This window comes from Idiotropiscis lumnitzeri, chromosome 15 (genome assembly GCF_059441095.1).
Source record: "Idiotropiscis lumnitzeri isolate Australia: NSW breed Sydney's pygmy pipehorse chromosome 15, RoL_Ilum_1.0, whole genome shotgun sequence".
Lineage (NCBI taxonomy): Eukaryota > Metazoa > Chordata > Actinopteri > Syngnathiformes > Syngnathidae > Idiotropiscis > Idiotropiscis lumnitzeri.
In genome coordinates this window covers 10,841,221-10,861,415 of record NC_142405.1, presented here as the reverse complement: position 1 = coordinate 10,861,415, position 20,195 = coordinate 10,841,221, and the positions used below count along the sequence as shown (strand labels likewise).

Here is a 20,195-nt window from a genome sequence, read left to right as displayed (position 1 = left end):
TAATAGATATATGTTCTAATATTTTACAAATTCCAGATTCTATTCTATCAGTCTGCTCCAGTAATAAAAACAGAGAGGGCACCTTTGCATGTGTGATCAAAAAGATTCCTTTTAAATTGTGCTGCACTGTCACCGTTTCGAAGGTAAATATGTGCAAGCTCTCCTTTTATTTGCATCTACTGTATTTTTTATTTGATGCACAACACAAACTAAAACATTGTTTTACATGCTTAGTAATGTGCATGCGTAAAATATATGCTCCTCGGTGTAAAACAAATCGTCAAGCACAAACTACATGAAAAAGTTTTTCTTTACCTGTTGGTGATGCTAATGTGTACATTTGAAGGTGAAGGTAAAACAGCCCTGTTTTAGTTTTTCTTGGCATCACTTATCAGCTATTTGAAGCGGCTACAACTAGAATACAGAAAACGATTTAATAGTATCCGTATATTTTTCGTTTTTTTTTTTATGTGTGTGTCTTTTGGGGGTGTTTTGCATTACTTTCTATAAAAAAAATATTCTGTTGGGTGTTTTTGTATTGTCTTAACCATGTATGGATACATGACACTGCAGTGGCATTGTTCTGTAACGTGTATCATGCATAAAAATAAAAATAAATCAAGATGTATAGACACGCGGGCTCAATTTGACCTTGACTTGCCATCAGTCAGCTCCAGACTTCTTGTGTGTTGACACATGGTGCAATAGATGTGATTTCATATGCCGTTTATCTGCACGTGTACACGCACATGCGGTGCTTTTGTTTGGATGCTGCACGCGTTTTCTCTCCTCCCTTCTGTTCCCTCAGCCCTGCTGCTCATCAGTATTCCAGAAGAATAAGAGCCATTGCGTAATGATCACATCCACACACAGGGGAGCAGTGTTGCGTAACAGCAGCAAGCTTCAAAGAGGATGGGCGTGTGTGTGCGCGTGCGCGTGTTCAGAAAGGCAAAGATTGGAGATGCAAGGGAGGAGCTCTGGGAAACTGAAAAGATGATCGGGTGGAGGGAATGATGGAGTCTCCCAAAGTGGGCGGGGCTTGAGGATGGGAGAGGAAATGCTGAGGTGGGGCAAAAAAACAAAACAAAAAAAGATGTAAAGGATGAGGCCAGCCATGCATGATAAATGTCAAACAACACGTTACGATAGAAAGGCAAGTGAGCGAGCCAACATTACAGCTGGTTCCAGCCCCGCACCTGCCATCACGCATCCAAACACTACAAGGCAGTCAGAGCGGCTGTATGATGAAATCTGCAGTAATATCTGCTTGGGATGTCTCCTGCTGAGGTGGGTGGTGCGCAAATCTGGCTCTTCACCAAAAGAGAATTTCATCCTTGCTTTGAATTATTGATCAAACATCACTGGAGTTTGTTTACTGCAATATTTGGATGCGTCACTCGAGCATTTTCCGTGCTCAGAAAGACAGGTTCTTTTTCCACATCTGTACAGACAGGTGGTCAGAAAGACAGTTCTCCAGCTTTTTTTTTTTTTTTTTTTTTCAATACCATGGAAGGAGAGGAAATGCATTCACAGCAAGCACAATAATGAGACGCTCATCTTATTTTCCATGCTTACTGGTCTTTTTTATTACAAACTTAAAAAAGAAATCTGATACAATAAGAAACTGCAGTAGTAATGCCCCATTCCAAGAAAACAGGTCATTGCATTTCATTGGTGAAAGACTTGTTAAACATCTACAAGGTGTACAGATTGGATACAAAATAGGAAACAAATAAAAATACAGTCAGAAAAAGGAAATAACTATTTTGTACATCTTTTCAATTATACATTTTAATGTTAAATGTCACATAGAAAATAAACTCTTATAACAATGAAATATTCCAAAGTGCAAAATAAAACACCATATAAGCATCAGAATACAAAACTCTTCCTTCGATTCAACCCCGATTATAGGACGGCCTGCACTTAAAGAGTTTGGGGTGCATTTCAAATGGGTTATTTCGAGCACACACTATGCAGGTCTAAATTTTAAACGCACACTATTTGGAGTTCTTTTAAGCGCAATAAAATATGCAGGTATCCCAGATGGGCTTCAGCCGGCCATCTCAACCGGGGCTGACTAAGAGTGCAACATTCATTTCCTCCATCCTTCCTATTAGAAGAGACCAACATACTTTGATGCTATTCAGGGAGATGAGAGGTAAAAAACCCACTGCAGGGTCTTTTCAATTCTGGTCTTATATTGCACTTGACAAGGGCGATTGAGTGTCTGTGTAAGAAATGATGGTCCAGTATATGGCATGGAGACCAGAAGGTCACACTTTGGAAGTCAACGTCAGTTTTAATCAGGGACCGACTTTGTGCAAGATGCACGTTAATTCATCGATACGGGGATTTCCTTGAAATTGTGTTTACAGATTGCTGTTAGGACAGCGACGTGAACTCTCTTTTGTAAACATTCAGCTCTTCAAACCTCAGATTTAATACATTTGCCCGTCTCTTTAGACTGCTGCTGTTACAAAGTACAATACACATTCAATACTGGACTCTGTACATAATTGAAATACTTTTATTTATTTATTTATCTTTTTTTTTTTTTTTATCTCAGTTTGCATATATTCAGGTTAATTTTTGCAAAAATAACTTCAGCATGTAAGAAACTAAACACAAAATCTGAACATAAGAACTTTATATTTACATTTTCTTGGACTTCATACTTCAGTTCGCAAAAACAAAAATATATGAAACTATCAGGTCATTTCTTTTTTTTTTTTTTTTTAAACAAAACAAAAACAAATCCATATTTCCCCATCACATTCTCCGAAAGGGTGGTGAGAGGGCAAAAGAAAACAGTTAAGGGTCCTTGGGTACAAAACATGAATACATCTCTTTGTCTAGAAAAACATTAAATGGACATAACTGACTCAATTTCCACCTCTTCAATACATTAAGTGCTTGCATCTGTTTAAATGACAGTGTCATGTAAAAAAAAAAAAAAAAAAAAAAATGGATGTGAGTAGAGCTCCGCTTAATAAAGTGCTCAAATTGACCATTTTGTCATAAACACATTAGCCTTGAAGAGCTGTAACGATCTTAAAATAGCAACAGAAGCCTGGCCATCAATTCAGAACATTCATCGCTGTCCACTTGACAACCAGGAGACAAGAAACAGCTTCACCTTTTTCTGCTCTCCCTCTGCACAGGAGCTTTTCGAGGAGGGGCACAACAGTGTTAGCCTTTCGCTTCAATACCATTTAAGCTCACCGGCAACGTGTTCTGGGTTTTAAAAAATGTCGCTCTCAAAGTCAATACACACCATACGCCAGTGAGCCAACGCAACCCTCTCGCTGCCTTCTTTTCACAGTGAGGAAAAGCACCCCTACATCCCCAAAGTCACACCAAGCCATTGATCAAAATCTCTTCGGCTTTACAGCTGGATACCATCCCTCCCCCAACCGCAATTCGCTGCCAGTTCACCTTCACACACTGATGACCGGGAACGTGTACATGTGCATTTAGCCGTGTGCACACTGTACAATGTCTACATGTATGCTCACGCACATGACTGCAGGCATGGCCACGTGAGCGCCGTCTTCTTAAGATGCAAAGCTGCCTTCCCTCACAGAGGTTTTCGCGACCTTCCCTGCTGCAATTTCCCCCCTGACAGATGAATGACATTCCTCGATTTGCTCACTTCATCTCCAAAACATGGACATGTTCTCGCCGATGATAAAGCGTTTCTGTATTTACTGCTGTGATGTCAGCGTGCAAAGGCGCCCATCACGTGATACGATTCCAGCTCACATGGAGCCACGACATCACAACACATGCAAGCACAGACAACTCCCCCCACCCCACCCCTCTCCTCCTCATCCCCCCCCCGAATAGCCAGCACTGTAAGAACAGATTGCAAAGCAAAGTGCAATACTTGGCCAGGTCCTTTTGCCACAGTGTGACGTGCAAACTGGAGCTTTACCACAGTTTATGTCCATTAGATTACTTGTCATTCATTCAATGAATAACGATGGCAATGATTAATTCAAAGCTGAACATGATGGTGGAAAAAAATTACCATGAGATAATGAGAGTATCTTCAAATTTTCGTAGGAAAGCTACATGTTTAAATCTCTGTAGGAAAATTAAGCGTTAGCTTGCATTAGTATTAGGAGAGTTTGTTAGAAAAAAAAAGAAGATATCTGGAGCTTGTGGGCCACTTGTTGACAAATAAAGGCTTAGTTGGCCAAAACAACAGGCTGGAAGGACTGGCTTGGGTATTGCAGGTTGTAGCTCCCTAAACCCTCAACAAACTGAGGTTTCTCCATGTAGGAGATCTCGCCGTTTGTGCCCATGATGCCCACATTCTGGGATGGGGGAGGGCTGGAGAAAGGGTCAAAGGACAGGTGGGTGCCGACGCGGTGGCTGGGCTGGAATCGGCTAGCGTGAGCTTGCATGGGCTGGGGGTCTGCATCAAAGTAAAGGGGGCTGTGGGGTCCCGGGTAGACAAACTCTTTGGCGTTGGGTGACAGCTGGCTGGGGATGGGACCGACAAGCGAGTGCATGGAGAGAGACAGCGACTTGTGCTTCAGCATCTCTGGAGCTAACATGGCGGTGGGAGAGTGGGAGAGCATCCTTTGGACAGGCGGCACTCCGACGGCGACGCTCGAACCACCCGCCGACCCAGCCACGCTGCACTTTTTCATTTTGGTGGAGCCAAATTTAGTGGCGGCAAAAGCGGCTGTAGTGAAGGTGATTGGTTGAGGTCGGGCCGCGGGGAGGGAGGAGGCGGGCTGCTGAGCGGCTAGGTAGGGTATCCCGTTTGTGGGAGGAGAAGGGGTGGATGTGTTGGAGGAGTGTGCAGAAGGGTCGGCGGGCGAACTGGAGGTGGGGTAGTTGAAGAGGGCGGGGACGGGGTGGACGGAGGGCGGCGTGGGGGAACTGGAGAGCGGCGCCATGAGGGAAGGAGACAACTGGCTTCCGATCGGAACAAACACCTGAGCGTCTGGATTGAAGCCCAAACTCTTGGCTTCTTCCAACTCAGAGTCGCCTTTCACCTCACTCATGACCCCCTCAGGTCGCTCAATGTCACAGCTGAGGCCCGGCGGGTCCTCCAGGTACAACACCTTCACTGTTCCCTTCTCTCCAATCTGGTAGGACACCTCATAGGGGTCAATCCACACGCTGAGCTCCGCAGGGACATTTGCACGCACCTCCTCTGTATCCAGTCCACTTCTCTTGGCGGCCAGCTCCACAACCGGGTCTCTCGGGGCTCCCAGGTGCAAGCAGCGGAATGCAGAGCCTCGAAGAGGGGCCTCGGGGTACCAGTGGCCCTCGAACCGAGACACCAGGATCCGCTCCAGCTCTTCTCCGAAGAGGTCCGCGCGACGCCGAGGTAGCTTATTGTACAAATAGGACACAATGAAGTTGAGCGCAACCTTCACCTCCAGATGCATGACTGCACCAGGCTGCCGCTACACCCCGAGCGCGAGATGAGGTTTGCTTTAAAAGTGAGGCGATGCAAAGCGGAATGTCCTTGACTCTCCTCTGGCTTACTGTACACTGTGTGATTTAAGTGTCACCATCTTGAAAGGCACTTTGGAGGCAGGGACAGCAGGTTGTTTGTCGACGTCTCAAGTGAAGCAAACTGCGACTTCAGCGCTGCAAAGATGAAAGGTAGATCAAATGTCGGTATTTCACAAGGATCAGGAAATCATTGAGGAGAGATCAGAAAAGATTTCTTCATTTGTAAATACAGCCGTTAATTTGTACGTGTTGCCATTTTGTATTTTTCAACATCACTCAACGTGAACTGTTTGCAGTCTTCTGTGTTCTTTATCACTCGTTCAGCTACAGTATACATTCTCGCACAGTGGTTCTCATTCACTGTGATGAATCACCTCCAAAAAATATTTTGCTCTCCGGTTTCCCCAAGTACCATCATAATGTCCTAAATTAAAATACAGTAGAATAGCAGGTGTTTGCTGAATGATTTTGGGAAAAGATTGAATTGCAATTTTTCTCACAGGTATTGCGATTTCGATTAAATTCTTGACATTCTTCAAGTTTCAGTGCAATATTCACTATGTACAGCAACATTTGAGAAAATTAGATCATACCACCAAAACCTTATAAGCCTTATAAGGAGGGCAACGTTTTTAAAATGTTTCAACAAAAACAAGACCTGCTTCTTGACATCATGCATGTATAAACATGCAACTGTGCGTGCAAGTGCATGGAAAAAAAAAAAAAAGTTTGACATTTTGTATAAACGCACATATTCTTTGTTTATAAATTTGAGATAGGAGGAGGGGCAGGTTTAAGAGGAGCGCTTTAAAAAAAATAAATAAATAAATACAATTGTGCTTTGACAATCACAAAATCATGTCATCTGTGATCACGATTTTGATCCCAAAATGCTGAATTCTGAAGCCTTAAGAGAAGGCCATTGCGTTCATCAAAAATGAGGCCAATTTGATTTCTAAAGAGGGTATTTAATTATTGTCAGCCACTATATTTTTACGCATTTTAAACATTAATGCTGCACTTAAAGGGAAAATGCACCTATAGAATGATTCAATTAAAATGTATTGTACATACATTAAGTCATATCTGTATCAAAATGAAAAACAAACTGCTCTTAAAAATGTACTAAACAGATCTAGTGTGTAGGATAAAAAAAAAAGCCCACTCAAATATTATGCACAGTTATGATGAAAAGACACAAAGTTAAATACAACTGAATTGTCCTGTGCAGATCTACAGTGCAGGATTTAAAAAAAAAAAAAAGCCCACTTGTATATTATGCACAGTTTTGACACATAATTCATTGATTCTTCTGTCCGTCACTAGAGGGAACCCACGTGCAATTGGTGGTCCTCATGCTACATTTTGAGAATCATTAGTAAATTGGGGATCTATGGAGAATCCACACAATTTAAGTAGTGAAAAGGTTAGGGAAATTCTGCTTTAATTTATGTCACAAAGGATGGCTGGCATGCATTTGTATACTCTTATTTCTTAAATTATTTATTTATCCTGTTTTTAGGATCCTTTTGATGCGGGGACGGTGCCACACTGGGCTAAGGGGTGCTAAAACCCCATCGGAACTCTGCATAGCCCAAGTTAAGTCCCTTCAGCCTTGTAGTTTATTTTTGAAAATATATATTTAGCAATCTTTTCTCAGTTCCTTACTTTTTAGTCAAACCCCCTGAAAGCGCCGGGAGAGAAAAAAAAAATCCTGGAGCCATCACTGTGTTAATATAACTATTCATCTGACATAATTGCACTACAAAGCTTAGAAAATCTGAACTGTATCAAAAGCATTCAAGGGTTTAAACCATAGAATCAATTTAATGCATTTGCTTTGCCTTCGAATGGTATAATACAAAGATGTCATTTTGAAGGGCTTTCAAGGCTGTCACTAGTCAATACCTCTCTGACGTGACAAGGAATGAGGTTCAGAACCACAACATAGTAAAGTAACAACAGCTGTCAGAGTCAACATCAACATACACAAATAGGAATTCACCATTTTATATTTTGGTTCAGTAAGAGTACAGGATGTACTGATGGATGTGACAGATGTGATGTGGGCCTCATAAATCCTTTATAATCTGAATCTGATCCCAGGGAGCGCCTCCTGCTTAATGCTTCAGTCCATTCATCCCCTCGCTAAGTCAACGTCTGATTAAAAATGAAAAAACCAGCATCACAAGACGCGTGTCCAAGGAAGAATTGTAAAATGGCAGCTTGTCCATCACAGAACACCATTTCCCATCATGCAGCGCACGCACTCCTCCCCTCCCTTCCCCCCCTGCACAAAAACAATCCTCTCACATCAACTTCCCTGACCAGATGGGAATCCTTCATCTTTGAAAGATGAATCTGATTAAAAGACAATTCCAATTTTGCAACGGACAAACCAGGACGTGCCGAAACGCTGCATTGGACGTGGTGAACATGAGATTTACATTTGTAGTTCCACTTGAAAAAAGGTGACATTGAGAGGATAAGATGGGGGTTGGTTGGAGTGGTGCTATAAATAGGGACATATTTTGTACTATGCATTATTTTAAGTGTCTTTCCACAACCTGAATAAAATATGATTATTCGAGTTGAGAAACAACAATTACAAAAACTGAAAAAAAAAAAAATAGAAACATTGGTATGATTGTGCACTAAATGCATCAGGGATCATTAACCACTGCTTAAATTTAACAAGTATCATTGATTACTCCGTGAGATTCCCAAAATATTTTTAGTTTATTCACCTTTAATAATTTTTAGGGATTTTTATTTTTACAGAATTGCTGTTGCAGGCTGAGCAATCAAACAGGATGCTGTATTGTTGTTTACATGGAGCTTCGAACATGTGCCACTCGACTGTGAAATCTCAGCTCCATGACATTGAGTCTTCTCAGTGCCTAATGAAATTTGAAAGATACATGCATGACTACAATGGCAGACATTGAAGGGGGAGTCTGTTATAATTAACACAATGAGATCAATACAACAATCGGCCTTTGGGAGAATGGTGCTCAGTTTTGACTATGTTTGAGAGGTACTGATTGAAAATGTTTATTATTGTTGTGGGTGTAGTTTGCAGTGATGTGGAACTGCACTGCATCATAAGGTGGGCCGTGTTTAATATTTTTTCTTAACTTATGTGCTAAACAGAAGCAGTATAATTTAGTACAGATGTACACAACTGCAAAGGATAAGCACAATAATAAAAACACTGACAGTGTCAAAAATATTTTTATATATTATTATCGGAAGAGCAAAGACGAAATTGTTGACATGATATTGCAGAAAGTGGATGGCCACTTGCACTAATTAATATGATTGAATATTAACAGCTATTTTCATTTGTTTCACGTATTAAAACCTCATCGGAGACACTGGATTGAAGAACCTAGCGTCGCTGACATGCGACCGAGAGAAGGGAGAAAAGCAAAATATCTAAATGAAGAGACTAATTGAGGCGAACAGACAGTTGATTTAGCATTGAATGTGCACCATGAAAATGTAGATGAGAGTCAACAACCACATAATACACGTGACAGCCGCAGCGGCGAAGACAACATAAAGAGCGAGAACGAGATAGAGAAAAGACCTGCAAATCTTGTAAAGGCTTAAATAATAGACGCCAAAGCATTTGCATTGAGAAACAAAATAGCAAATACATACAAAGACTAAAAAATGAACCTTTCGTTGCTACGTGCCACTTACCTGCCACTACTTTGCTTTTTCGGATTTCACAGCGTTGACTCCATGTTTTCGTGGAACAGTTATTCTTTCGAATCGCTTGCAAGTCTCCAGCTGACAGTTGAATGGAGGGTCCAGAGAAACTTTACGGTCGGACAAGCCGACGTATTTATACAGTGTGACTCGCCTACACGCCGGTGACGACAGGAACTATTTTCTTTCGATTGTAATGGCCTCTTTCCTGTTATTTAAAAAAATATATATCATTCTTATTTTTTTTATAAAAGCCTGCACTAATATTACATGTAACGCTTAAATATTAAATATTAATATATAAGTACAATAATAATGGGTAAAAAGATAAAATAGAACTAACAAGTTCACGTTTCCAATAGTTAATATCGTCTAACGAGCTTTACGAAAAATAGCCATAACATGAAAAAATAAATATTTTCATACTATAGTTCACAAAAGTGAAGACTTGCAAATATCGCGGAGGGATATTTGTAGTTTCTTACAACGCTGACCGCTTGCTAAAAATATAAGCGGTGATAGCAACAGAGTGTCGATTGGCTGTGAGACGGGCAGGCCCACAATTTATTGGGCTGCGTTATCCATTCACAACAGCGAACACGACATTTCTTTTAAACAAGGACTTGTGGGAAATGACGTTCTTTAGAAATAAATAATGATGCAGTAGTCGTTGGGAGATTATGTATTTGACACTTTACAATGTACTTTGAATATTTTACTCACCTTGAAAGAGACAATCTAGCTTCACATGATGCTTTGTCCGAAATGAATCGCGTAAAGAAACGATATGCTTTTTGCACCAAAAATGCTCAAATTGCACTTGCTGAATGTGTTTGGATTCATCTGTAAACTATGGCATGATGATTCAGGATCCCTTAAGGGTTCATCAATTCTTCAACTGTAATGTTGATGAAACAGAATGAACCGAACACGTGATAACAACAACATCTTTCCCATCATAGATGCACGCAAAAATATACAATCCTTGAGAAATAAAAGTTACAAAAATTGGTATAAAAAATACTAAACATCACTATTCTGTAGATTGTAAAGTGTATTTTTCGCTACAATTCCTTATCAAACAATATATTGACTTAGTTTGAATGACACTTATTTTACCCAATTTACTATTTTAAAAATTGAGGATATGTCAAAATGTTTATTCCAACATAAGTTATTTACACGGCAGTTTTAGTATATTACATTTGACGTTCTAGATACATCAGATTCGAAAAGAGCACGAATTTTACCATTGTTTTTATTACAAGAAGCGAAACACAAATAGTAACTGGGGATTCATTAACATAAGTAATATAAACATCAGACAAAGAATCATATACAATGCAACCCCCAAACAGCACGGGTACACCAGAAAAAAATACCACCAAAATCTGCAGCAAATTGTTCAGGCGTCACGGGTTAACTGATTATAATACGGCGTACATAAATAACGGGGCTGATTTTTTGTATTACGTCATATTAGTGCGACACTCATACTTACGAAACAAAATGGCGTCTTACTGTTTTACTATCACTCGGTTGCGGGTAAGAAACTTATTTTTATCTTCTCACAGACATGACTTGTCTTTTTGAATGCAATATATAAGACAACAGATACATTTATAGAATGTGGTCCACGAATTATCGTTTATGGTAAATCCATTGCAGGTCAAATTAATATGAGAGTGCGCATTCTATCGTTGCTAGGCAGGTCACAGTGTCTCTGGATGGCTCGAAGCTGTGACGCATGTAACGGTGTAGCTGGTATTTTGACGCGCATAATATTAAACCATGTCATATTTCTTACGTTGTCACATTAGAAAAAGAAAAATATTATTTGGTGGTAATCCATTACTTTTACAAGGTGAAATCAAGGTTAAACAATCTTTCAACTGCAGCTGCAATTTTTTGGACAGTGTTTCACATTTGTGATATTAGAGTGAATATTGTCGTTGTGTCACTTGTTTTATAAGAGAAAATATGACAGTGTTTAACATGTTGCTATTTTTTCTTTTAAAATTTAAAGAAGACAACTGAACCGTGTACACATGAGTTTTTCCCATTTGCTTTTATATTATATTCCCATCTTAGGTCTTGGCCACTTAGTTGTAGGAAGGTTGAAAAACGTAGCTGATAAGTGATACCTACACAACAACAACATGGTTATTGCCCTGCTATCTTTTATTGAGTTATTGTGTAATTTCAAACTTGGTGTCTACCCCAAAACGTGACAATAAAAGCCATGTTATTTCCTGGAATCGTTTTTCCTGGTGCAGCTGGCCCTTGGAACCGGTGCAAGGCAACTGCATGTGTGTGCTGCCCTCAATGCCAAGGCCAATGTGGCAATGAGCCGCTTTGAGCCCAGTTCGAGTATTAACTATGAGCAGATGCACGAGAACATCAATATTGTGCGAAGGAGGTCAGTTCCCCGATGGCCCCGAACTGCACATACGGTACACTGCTGCAAGTTCTTAGTGTTTCCGTCTCCTCCTTCAGACTCAACAGACCTCTCACTCTGTCGGAGAAGATTGTGTACGGTCACCTGGATGATCCTGCAGGGCAGGAGATCGAGCGTGGTCGCACTTACCTGCGCTTGCGTCCGGACCGCGTGGCTATGCAGGATGCTACAGCTCAGATGGCAATGCTCCAGTTCATCAGCAGTGGTCTACCCAAGGTGGCGGTGCCGTCCACTATTCACTGTGATCATCTGATTGAGGCTCAGATCGGAGGGGCTCAGGACTTGCAGAGGGCTAAGGTGAGCACAATTGCTAAATGCTAATGTCCAGTAAGTGTAATGCTCATGTCTCAGTACTTTGTACTGTATAGTGCATGATTGTGGTGTGGTTGTTTGCGCTACCTGAGCCACCCTTATGACAACTTTCAAGCTATAGGGGTAAAATCTCACAATTTACTTCTGACACAGGAAATGAACCAGGAAGTTTATAACTTCCTGGCAACTGCTGGTGCCAAATACGGAGTAGGCTTCTGGAAACCAGGTTCAGGGATTATCCATCAGGTACACGATAAACAAGATAAATCGTTGATGTGTTTACACCTAACTATAGTTTTTCCTGGCTCAAATTGAGGCGAAGGTGGCATAATTCTGACCATTTGTACGCAAGCTAATGCTAGTTCAAACAATAGTTTCTCTGTTCATTGTTTAACCTATTTTATTTTTATTTGATATTTGACTTTTTTAAAGTACAGAATCCTGTTTGACATTAAATGATATAATTAACTATAACAAACGAGCACTCTTGTACAGTAAAATGTGCAACTGTAAAATGTTAGTCCTCTACACTCCTTTTATGTACTTCCTGGTCTGTGTAATGCTGCAGGGTAGTGTGCTTTTGCATATACCACCAGGGAATGGAAATATGAAATTGGAAATCTTGTGTTGTGCAGATCATCTTGGAGAACTACGCATATCCTGGGGTGATGCTGATTGGTACAGACTCACATACCCCGAATGGTGGTGGTCTGGGTTGTGTCTGTATCGGCGTTGGTGGTGCTGATGCTGTGGATGTTATGGCCGGAATCCCTTGGGAGCTCAAGTGTCCCAAAGTTCGTTCATTTCATCATCAATGTGATTTTCTTAACGAGTTTTGAGTGTGTTTGTCTCTACTTTTGTATTCTCAACTTGTTTGTTATCTGCTTACAGGTGATTGGAGTGAAACTAACGGGCTCTCTGTCAGGCTGGACTTCTCCAAAGGATGTCATCCTCAAGGTGGCTGGCATACTGACTGTAAAGGGTGGCACAGGTGCTATTGTAGAGTATCATGGGCCTGGGGTTGACTCAATTTCTTGTACAGGTAAGGAGATGTAAGATCAACTGAAAGCAGGAACATGTCCACCTTTTTGCAACATCTTTTCAGGTTAGTTCTTGTCTTTGAGATTTAGCTGATCCGTTTGCTTGCCAGGTATGGCCACCATCTGCAATATGGGTGCTGAAATTGGCGCTACCACGTCCCTTTTCCCCTACAACCATCGCATGAAGACGTATCTGGAGAAAACTGGTCGCGCAGGTAAGTTTATTTTGACTGTCTCTCTTAGAAATCGATCGTTCATGTTTTTTTTATGTGATTCACGATTCTTCTTTATTTTATTCCTTCCATAGAGATTGCTTCTCTAGCTGAGAAGTTCAAAGATGACTTGGTTCCTGATAATGGTTGCGAATATGACCAGACCATTGAGATTAACCTGAGTGAGGTGCAGTATATTGTTCAAGTGTTTAAAATATTTAATTATTACACTTCATTATTGCGTGTGAATTCCTGACGTGACCAAAAAAAGTGCAACTAGTTTTTGGCAAACTACTAATCTGCATTCTGATCACGTCAATGTGCGCTCGGGCAAGGCATCCCCCACACTCGCCCCGTCACTGACTGATGATCTGCTTGCATGCATGTATGAGGTGTCTGTGTGTTGTCCCACAATTTGTATGATTAAGTTTCCTTTTAAGACATAAGGAATAAAAAGCAGAAGAGATAATTTATTTTTAATTGTTTCACTGTTTAAGCAAAAAAACATTTGGGAACATTTTGACATCTAAAATTAGATTCCAGATGGAATTAAAAAGTTGTGAATTTAACTTGTAGGAAAGCTGTTATTTAAATCCAAGAGTTTGTGTCCTTCAGATTGTGCAATGTCATTTGAAAGGAATCGTGATGCATCATCAAAATTTTCCGGTATTCTATTCTTCATTATTAGACTGAGATGATTTTTCGCTCCCATTTGAATTTCATTCTTCCACATGTTCCGCCTCGTTGTCTATTCTGTATTGTTAGACACAAATTCTGCTCCTTTGTTTAGTTGCAAACATACCCACGTAATAAATGTGTTGTCTTTATTCATTGTTTAACCCTCCTCACAGTTGAAGCCACACATCAATGGGCCTTTCACCCCCGATTTGGCCCACCCTGTGTCTGACATTGGTGCCATTGCTCAGAAGAGCGGCTGGCCCCTTGAGGTTAAAGTTGGTAAGTCTTTTTTTTTTTTTTGTAATACTTTGTGAAATGGGACATTTCGTCCCTTGATGCCACGAGGTGTGTTATTGATCTGCTATGATCACATTACTGCTGAATCAGGACGCTCCGGGTTCTCCTCTTTCAACTATCTGGCGAAACATGGACACAATATACTATAGAAATCATCACTGATTTAACTAGTATTTTATATTTATATATATATATATATATATATACAATTAAAAACAGACATCAGTGTAAGTACTGTTCTATAACTCTCTAATGATAAACACATTCTAAATGAATACCTCTTACATTGGATCTCATTGCAGGTCTGATTGGTAGCTGCACAAACTCAAGCTATGAGGACATGGGCAGAGCTGCCTCTCTTGCCAAGCAAGCCTTGGATAAAGGCATGAAGTGCAAAGCCCAGTTCACAGTCACCCCTGGTTCAGAACAGATCCGTGCCACGATTGAGAGGGACGGATATGTGAGTCAGAACCTCGCACAATGTACAGTACAGTATTCTGAATTCATCAATTGACATAGTTACTGACTGTGTATGTGCGTGTGTGCATGAAAGAAACGGGAAAGCATCTCTTTCCAATTAATTTTGTCTCATCTAGGCCAAGATCCTTAGTGATGTTGGTGGGATTGTACTAGCCAATGCATGTGGACCTTGTATTGGTCAATGGGACAGGTACGGGTCATCCGTTTTGGTTCCCTGACCAGAGTCAACATTTTAAATTGAACATTTCTATTATATATATTTTCTTAGTTGCTTTTGTATTACTTTGATTTTACCTTTACACAATTCAATGACGTTCTGAATGTCAAATTCGAAAATCCTTCATGCTAACTTGCTCCGCATATTCACTGTCAACAGGAAGGACGTGAAAAAAGGAGAGAAGAACACAATTGTCACTTCCTTCAACCGAAATTTCACTGCTAGGAATGATGCTAATCCAGCTACACATGCTTTTGTCACCTCCCCCGAGGTAAGCATTGGCGTAGGTGGAATACCAAAGCCAACAGTGTATAGAAATACAGTTGAGATGCTCATATTTGCACCAGGCAGTTCAAATAGAAATATAGTAGCTAAACAATTAAAAAATTACTGTCACTAGTGTATAATTAGCATTGTTGATTGAAAATATTTGTCCGAATTAATGTTATTTAAAATCTTCTGTGACTCATCGTAGATTGTCACTGCCTTGGCTCTCGCGGGCACCCTCAACTTCAACCCAGAGACGGACTACTTGACTGCTCCTAACGGAGAGAAATTTAAATTGAAGCCCCCCAGTGGTGATGAGCTCCCCTCCAGAGACTTTGACCCTGGCCAGGACACCTACCAGCATCCTCCAGCTGAGGGCAGCTCTGTTAAGGTCTGCTTACTCAATTTGGTTTGCTGGGACGTGAAGGGAAAACTAATCAGCACAGTCATACCCTACAGAGTTTAAAATATAATGAAAATACAATTAATTGTTGTCTGTATTTGAAAGAAAAACTGGAAAATAATAAGAGCTCATATTTGATGTTGTTCAGGTGGATGTAAACCCTTCCAGCAACCGCCTGCAGCTACTGGAACCCTTCGACAAGTGGCATGGAAGAGATTTGGAAGACATGAAAGTCCTTATAAAGGTGAAGTGAAAGTCTCAGTTTTCATGAACAATTTTAAATTCATGAGCTACTTGAACCTACACAACAGATGACTTATGTGACATGCACTCTCATTAGGTACGTAGTCTAAGATTGTTTTGACTCAGCACTTAAAAATCCTCAAGGGATCAGGGATGCGATGAACCGCAATACAGGACACTACTAACTGCAGAGGGACCTGCGGTCGAGTCCAGTTTCTTGATACTGTCTGCTCACTTTAATGTTTTAGGTGAAGGGAAAGTGCACCACTGACCACATCAGTGCCGCCGGGCCCTGGTTGAAATTCCGTGGTCATCTTGACAATATTTCTAACAACATGCTGATTGGTGCTGTGAACACAGAGAATGATGCAGTCAACAAAGTCAAGAACCATCTTATTGGAGAGTATGATGGAGTGCCAGATGTGGCTCGCCACTACAAGGTGAGCTCCAATTGTGGGCATTTGATGGCGTAAATTGAAATCATACGTGACGACTTGTTTTATCGCAGCCAGGCTCTTTTAAAAATGAAAAAAACGTTTAGCCCTTTTCACTATTTGTCGCTGTCAAGAAATGTGGAACTGGTATAACATCACTTTGAGGAAATAAAATGAAGACTCTCACTTGCAGTTCTACAAAGACGGAGTAAAGCGTGCTTAATTCGCGCTGATATTCATTACCAGGAGGGTGAACACCAAAATATTTAATCAAACTGTATGACAACAAAACTGGATTTGACTTTTTGAGTAGTGACTCTCCCAAATCTGACACCGGCCCTGTATTTTCAAGATATAATATGATAAGTCTTCATACTTTATTCTTTAGGCCTTTAAGAAATATCACGTTTGTGTCGTTACTTTTTTCTCCATGTCATTTTTTTTCTCTCAGTATAAAATCTGAATACTTAACATTTGACATTTTCTGGGCTTTATATGTTCTTCAGGTTATGGTAGGATGTAACCTAACATGCAGAAAAATGTGCTCAGCGTGGTAATGAGAGAATGATTGATCAATAAAATTCAAAATATTGAATAATACATATTAAAAAAGTAACAATGTGCTCATTTGATCCTGTTTATTCATGAAATTTGTACTGACGTCCGAGAACTGTCAAAATCCTGCGAAAGTTCAGAATTTAATGCTAAACTATGTGCTCCCACCTGTGTTTGTGAAAACTCACCAACACTCAAACAGAGACAAGTGGATTTCCGTATGCTTTTTGCTGTCTTTTAACACTGGTCGGTGAACCGAACCGCACACTGGGGCGCGCGTTGCAAAACCCATCTCCTCAATGGGTCTCGATTCCACACAAATGCGAGTCAGTGTTTGTTCTCACCAAACCACACTTCTCAGCAGCTTTTAACTGTCTACCCCAGGCCAATGGGGTCAACTGGGTGGTGGTTGGAGATGAGAACTACGGTGAAGGATCCAGCAGAGAGCATGCTGCCCTGGAGCCTCGGCACTTGGGAGGACGCGCTATCATTGTCAAAAGCTTTGCTAGAATCCACGGTAGGTTTTTTAGGGAACTTCAAAGATGACCTGAAAGGGGATGTCATGCCCCCCCCCCCCCAATTTCTTTGCAATAAAATGTTCTTTGCGCCTTCACTAGTCTAAAAACAGCATTCTGTTGGGATTAATGTTGCATTTGTGGAATATGAGTTAAGCAACAAAATCCACCTGTTTTTCGCCACATCAGGCCCATTTTGTCTCTTCTGTCGACTGAAAATGCGGTTGCTCAGGGAACAGGTAACGACCAATCACGGTTCATCTGTTTTCTGAAGGTGTGCCATGATTGGTCTTTAGCTGAGCACTGAGCAACTGTAACGTCCATTTTCAGTTGACAGAAGTGACGATGACAAAATGCCCCCCCCTTATTTTCTTATTTTAGTCAATAAACAAACCTCAGGTGTTTTGCCTTCTGACTACTGTTTCATTCAAAGGAGTACTCAACCAATCCAAATGTCGCTAAATTGATTTTTAATCTTCAACATCCACAGACACCCATATACTATTTTTAAGGTCCTTTATTTGTATCTCATTGTATCTAAGATTGAAATGGGAATAAGATTATTTGTTGTGTTTTCTTAAAGTTCCCATTATTATTATTTTTATTTGTTTATTTTGCAGAGACTAACCTGAAGAAGCAAGGTCTGCTGCCACTAACTTTTGCCATTGCAAGTGACTATGACAAAATTCTTCCAGACGACCACATTTCAATCACCGGCCTGAAATCCTTTGTCCCTGGCAAGGTAAGCCACACCCTGTATCCATTAAACACCCACTAACATTGTTTTATTCTTGGCAATATATACACTCAATAATTCTGAGTGACATTGTGACGTCTTAATTTAAATATGTTCATTATTATGATGCAGTGACGTTTTACACCGCAGCAAATTCCTGCAAGTGACTCCTGAATGGATTAATCCACATCAGTCATTAATGATCTGTTTCCTCCTCTAGCCACTGACAGCGGTCATCAAACATAGCGATGGCAGCCAGGAGTCCATCTCCCTAAACCACACTTTCAATGAGACGCAGATTGGGTGGTTCAAAGCTGGCTCTGCCCTCAACAGGATGAAGGAGCTCCAGTGATTGGTTGAGGGAACAAAGGCGAGGTTTACAGTGGCCATCGAAGCGTGGATGGAGAAGGTGAAAAATGTGAACGTAGTGGAGAAAGACACAGTGTGAACACTTAATTATAACCACCACATACACACACACGCACTCACACACATACACTCAAGGTCGCTGGACAGATGAAAAGCGCACACAGCCACAGATTGGATTGCACAATGCAGAGTCAACCAAAATAAGCACGGCCAACTTTGTGTGAGAAGTTCAGCAAATCATCATTTCAGGGCTGTGTCATAGTCACTGGCAGTACTCCTTATTTTAGTCCAATACACTGTTAATGTGACCCTGCAGCATTTTATACATTGACGTATTGTCTTGATATACATATATATATTTTTAAACCTCACAAATCATCATTATTGTTATTGATGTGGAATCAAACAGAACAAGCTGCAGTCAATTCCTGAATTTGTCAGGTTAAATGCCATGTTATCCTACATAGTGGGTGTTTGTTGATCTTCTGGTGTCATTTTTTGACTTGGACGTCTGCCATCGTTGATTTCAATTTTGCAAGCAAAATAGCCCTCACGTAAGCACGATACAAGGCCTTTTACTCTGATGTTTGCAGGAATATTTGCATATTTCTCGATATGAGCTTCTTTTTCTCTGCACACCGTATACACGCTGCTACTATTGTTAGCATTAACTTGCCTTTTGGTGTATTTTTGCATTCACGAAATCTGCAGTGGGTAAAATTTGGGTAACTGAAGTGTCATGTGAGGATTAATCAATGCTTTTGTTGTTTCTTTTGTTGTTTTTTTAAGGGTGTGTGAGGTTCTCCATAGAGTTTTGTTGCACCACCCAACACACATAATCAAGTCCAATAGCGTTCTGATGCCTGTACTCTGGCACTTTGTTTCTTAGATACTTCTTGATGATGTATTTTTTATTCTTTGCAGGCATCTAGCTCTTACTAATAAATCTGTTGTGTGTGATTATTTTGGGCCTGATAAATCATGAGATAATTCAGGATTCATACATGAATTTTCTTACAATGTAATCATTAGCTGTATCCCTTATTTGCAGTGCAGAATTCATGAGGTTGTTTTTATTTTTGTGTTGTCGCTCTATTTTGCAGAATTAATAAATGTGCTTAAAGGTCACAGTTCTGGTGTAAATTTATGTGCTATATTTCTGCACTATGTATAGACCTGTGTACATATTAAAGTTAAATATACTTTACGCTGCCAGTCAAAATGAGAGCTCTATTCATTTATGATCCCTATTCATAATTTGTATATCTATAGTTAAACAAAAATGGTTAAATACTAAACATTTTACTTCTCTGTCTTTGTTAACACATGTGAACAATCTATAAACTCAAATACTTTAAGAATAATTAATATTTCTCCTATTGTGAAGCAAGGTGATGTAATGCTGTTTATAGGTCGTGAACTTTCAGCAGAAAATACAGATGAAGTTGTATTATCAACGAACGTGGTATGTGTTCCAATACCCTGTGATAATAATTCACTGGTCTGCTTTAGCAAAATCAATCAAACGAGAAAAACCTCTGTATGATTATTCCCATAACTCTCCATTTTATAATTCAACAGGAATCTGTAGCTCAAATATGTCGCCATTTTAATATTGTAATGTGTATGTATCAATGCTGATAATGAAATAAAATGATCAAGTTCATTTAACTGTTGGAGTCTTTGTTGCAAACACACCATGATCAAACGCCTTTTTAATCATCAATCTAAATTCACATGCATGCAAGCCTTTCGAAAATGGCTCTATTTAGAACTATTTT

The 20,195-nt window shown here is 40.2% G+C and overlaps 2 protein-coding genes across 2 annotated transcripts; one reads left to right on the top strand and one right to left on the bottom strand.

Moving 5' to 3' along the window:
• Window positions 1-2,746: 2,746 nt before the first annotated feature.
• On the bottom strand, window positions 2,747-9,349 carry tob2 (transducer of ERBB2, 2). Its single transcript, XM_088317416.1, has 2 exons — window positions 9,190-9,349; window positions 2,747-5,616 (listed from the first exon to the last, which is right to left on the bottom strand). Exon 2 carries the CDS (start codon window positions 5,409-5,411, stop codon window positions 4,194-4,196), a length of 1,218 nt encoding a protein of 405 aa, XP_088173542.1. The 5' UTR covers window positions 5,412-5,616; window positions 9,190-9,349; the 3' UTR covers window positions 2,747-4,193.
• A 1,319-nt stretch (window positions 9,350-10,668) lies between these two features.
• LOC148322868 (aconitate hydratase, mitochondrial-like) lies at window positions 10,669-20,080 on the top strand. Its single transcript, XM_088317485.1, has 18 exons — window positions 10,669-10,743; window positions 11,475-11,617; window positions 11,695-11,953; window positions 12,122-12,214; window positions 12,604-12,762; window positions 12,860-13,010; window positions 13,119-13,223; window positions 13,316-13,407; window positions 14,072-14,177; window positions 14,498-14,655; window positions 14,792-14,865; window positions 15,052-15,163; window positions 15,368-15,550; window positions 15,711-15,806; window positions 16,054-16,245; window positions 17,179-17,311; window positions 17,930-18,051; window positions 18,266-20,080. The coding sequence occupies exons 1-18, from the start codon at window positions 10,708-10,710 to the stop codon at window positions 18,395-18,397; spliced, it is 2,346 nt and encodes a 781-aa protein (XP_088173611.1). The 5' UTR covers window positions 10,669-10,707; the 3' UTR covers window positions 18,398-20,080.
• The last annotated feature ends 115 nt before the right edge of the window (window positions 20,081-20,195 follow it).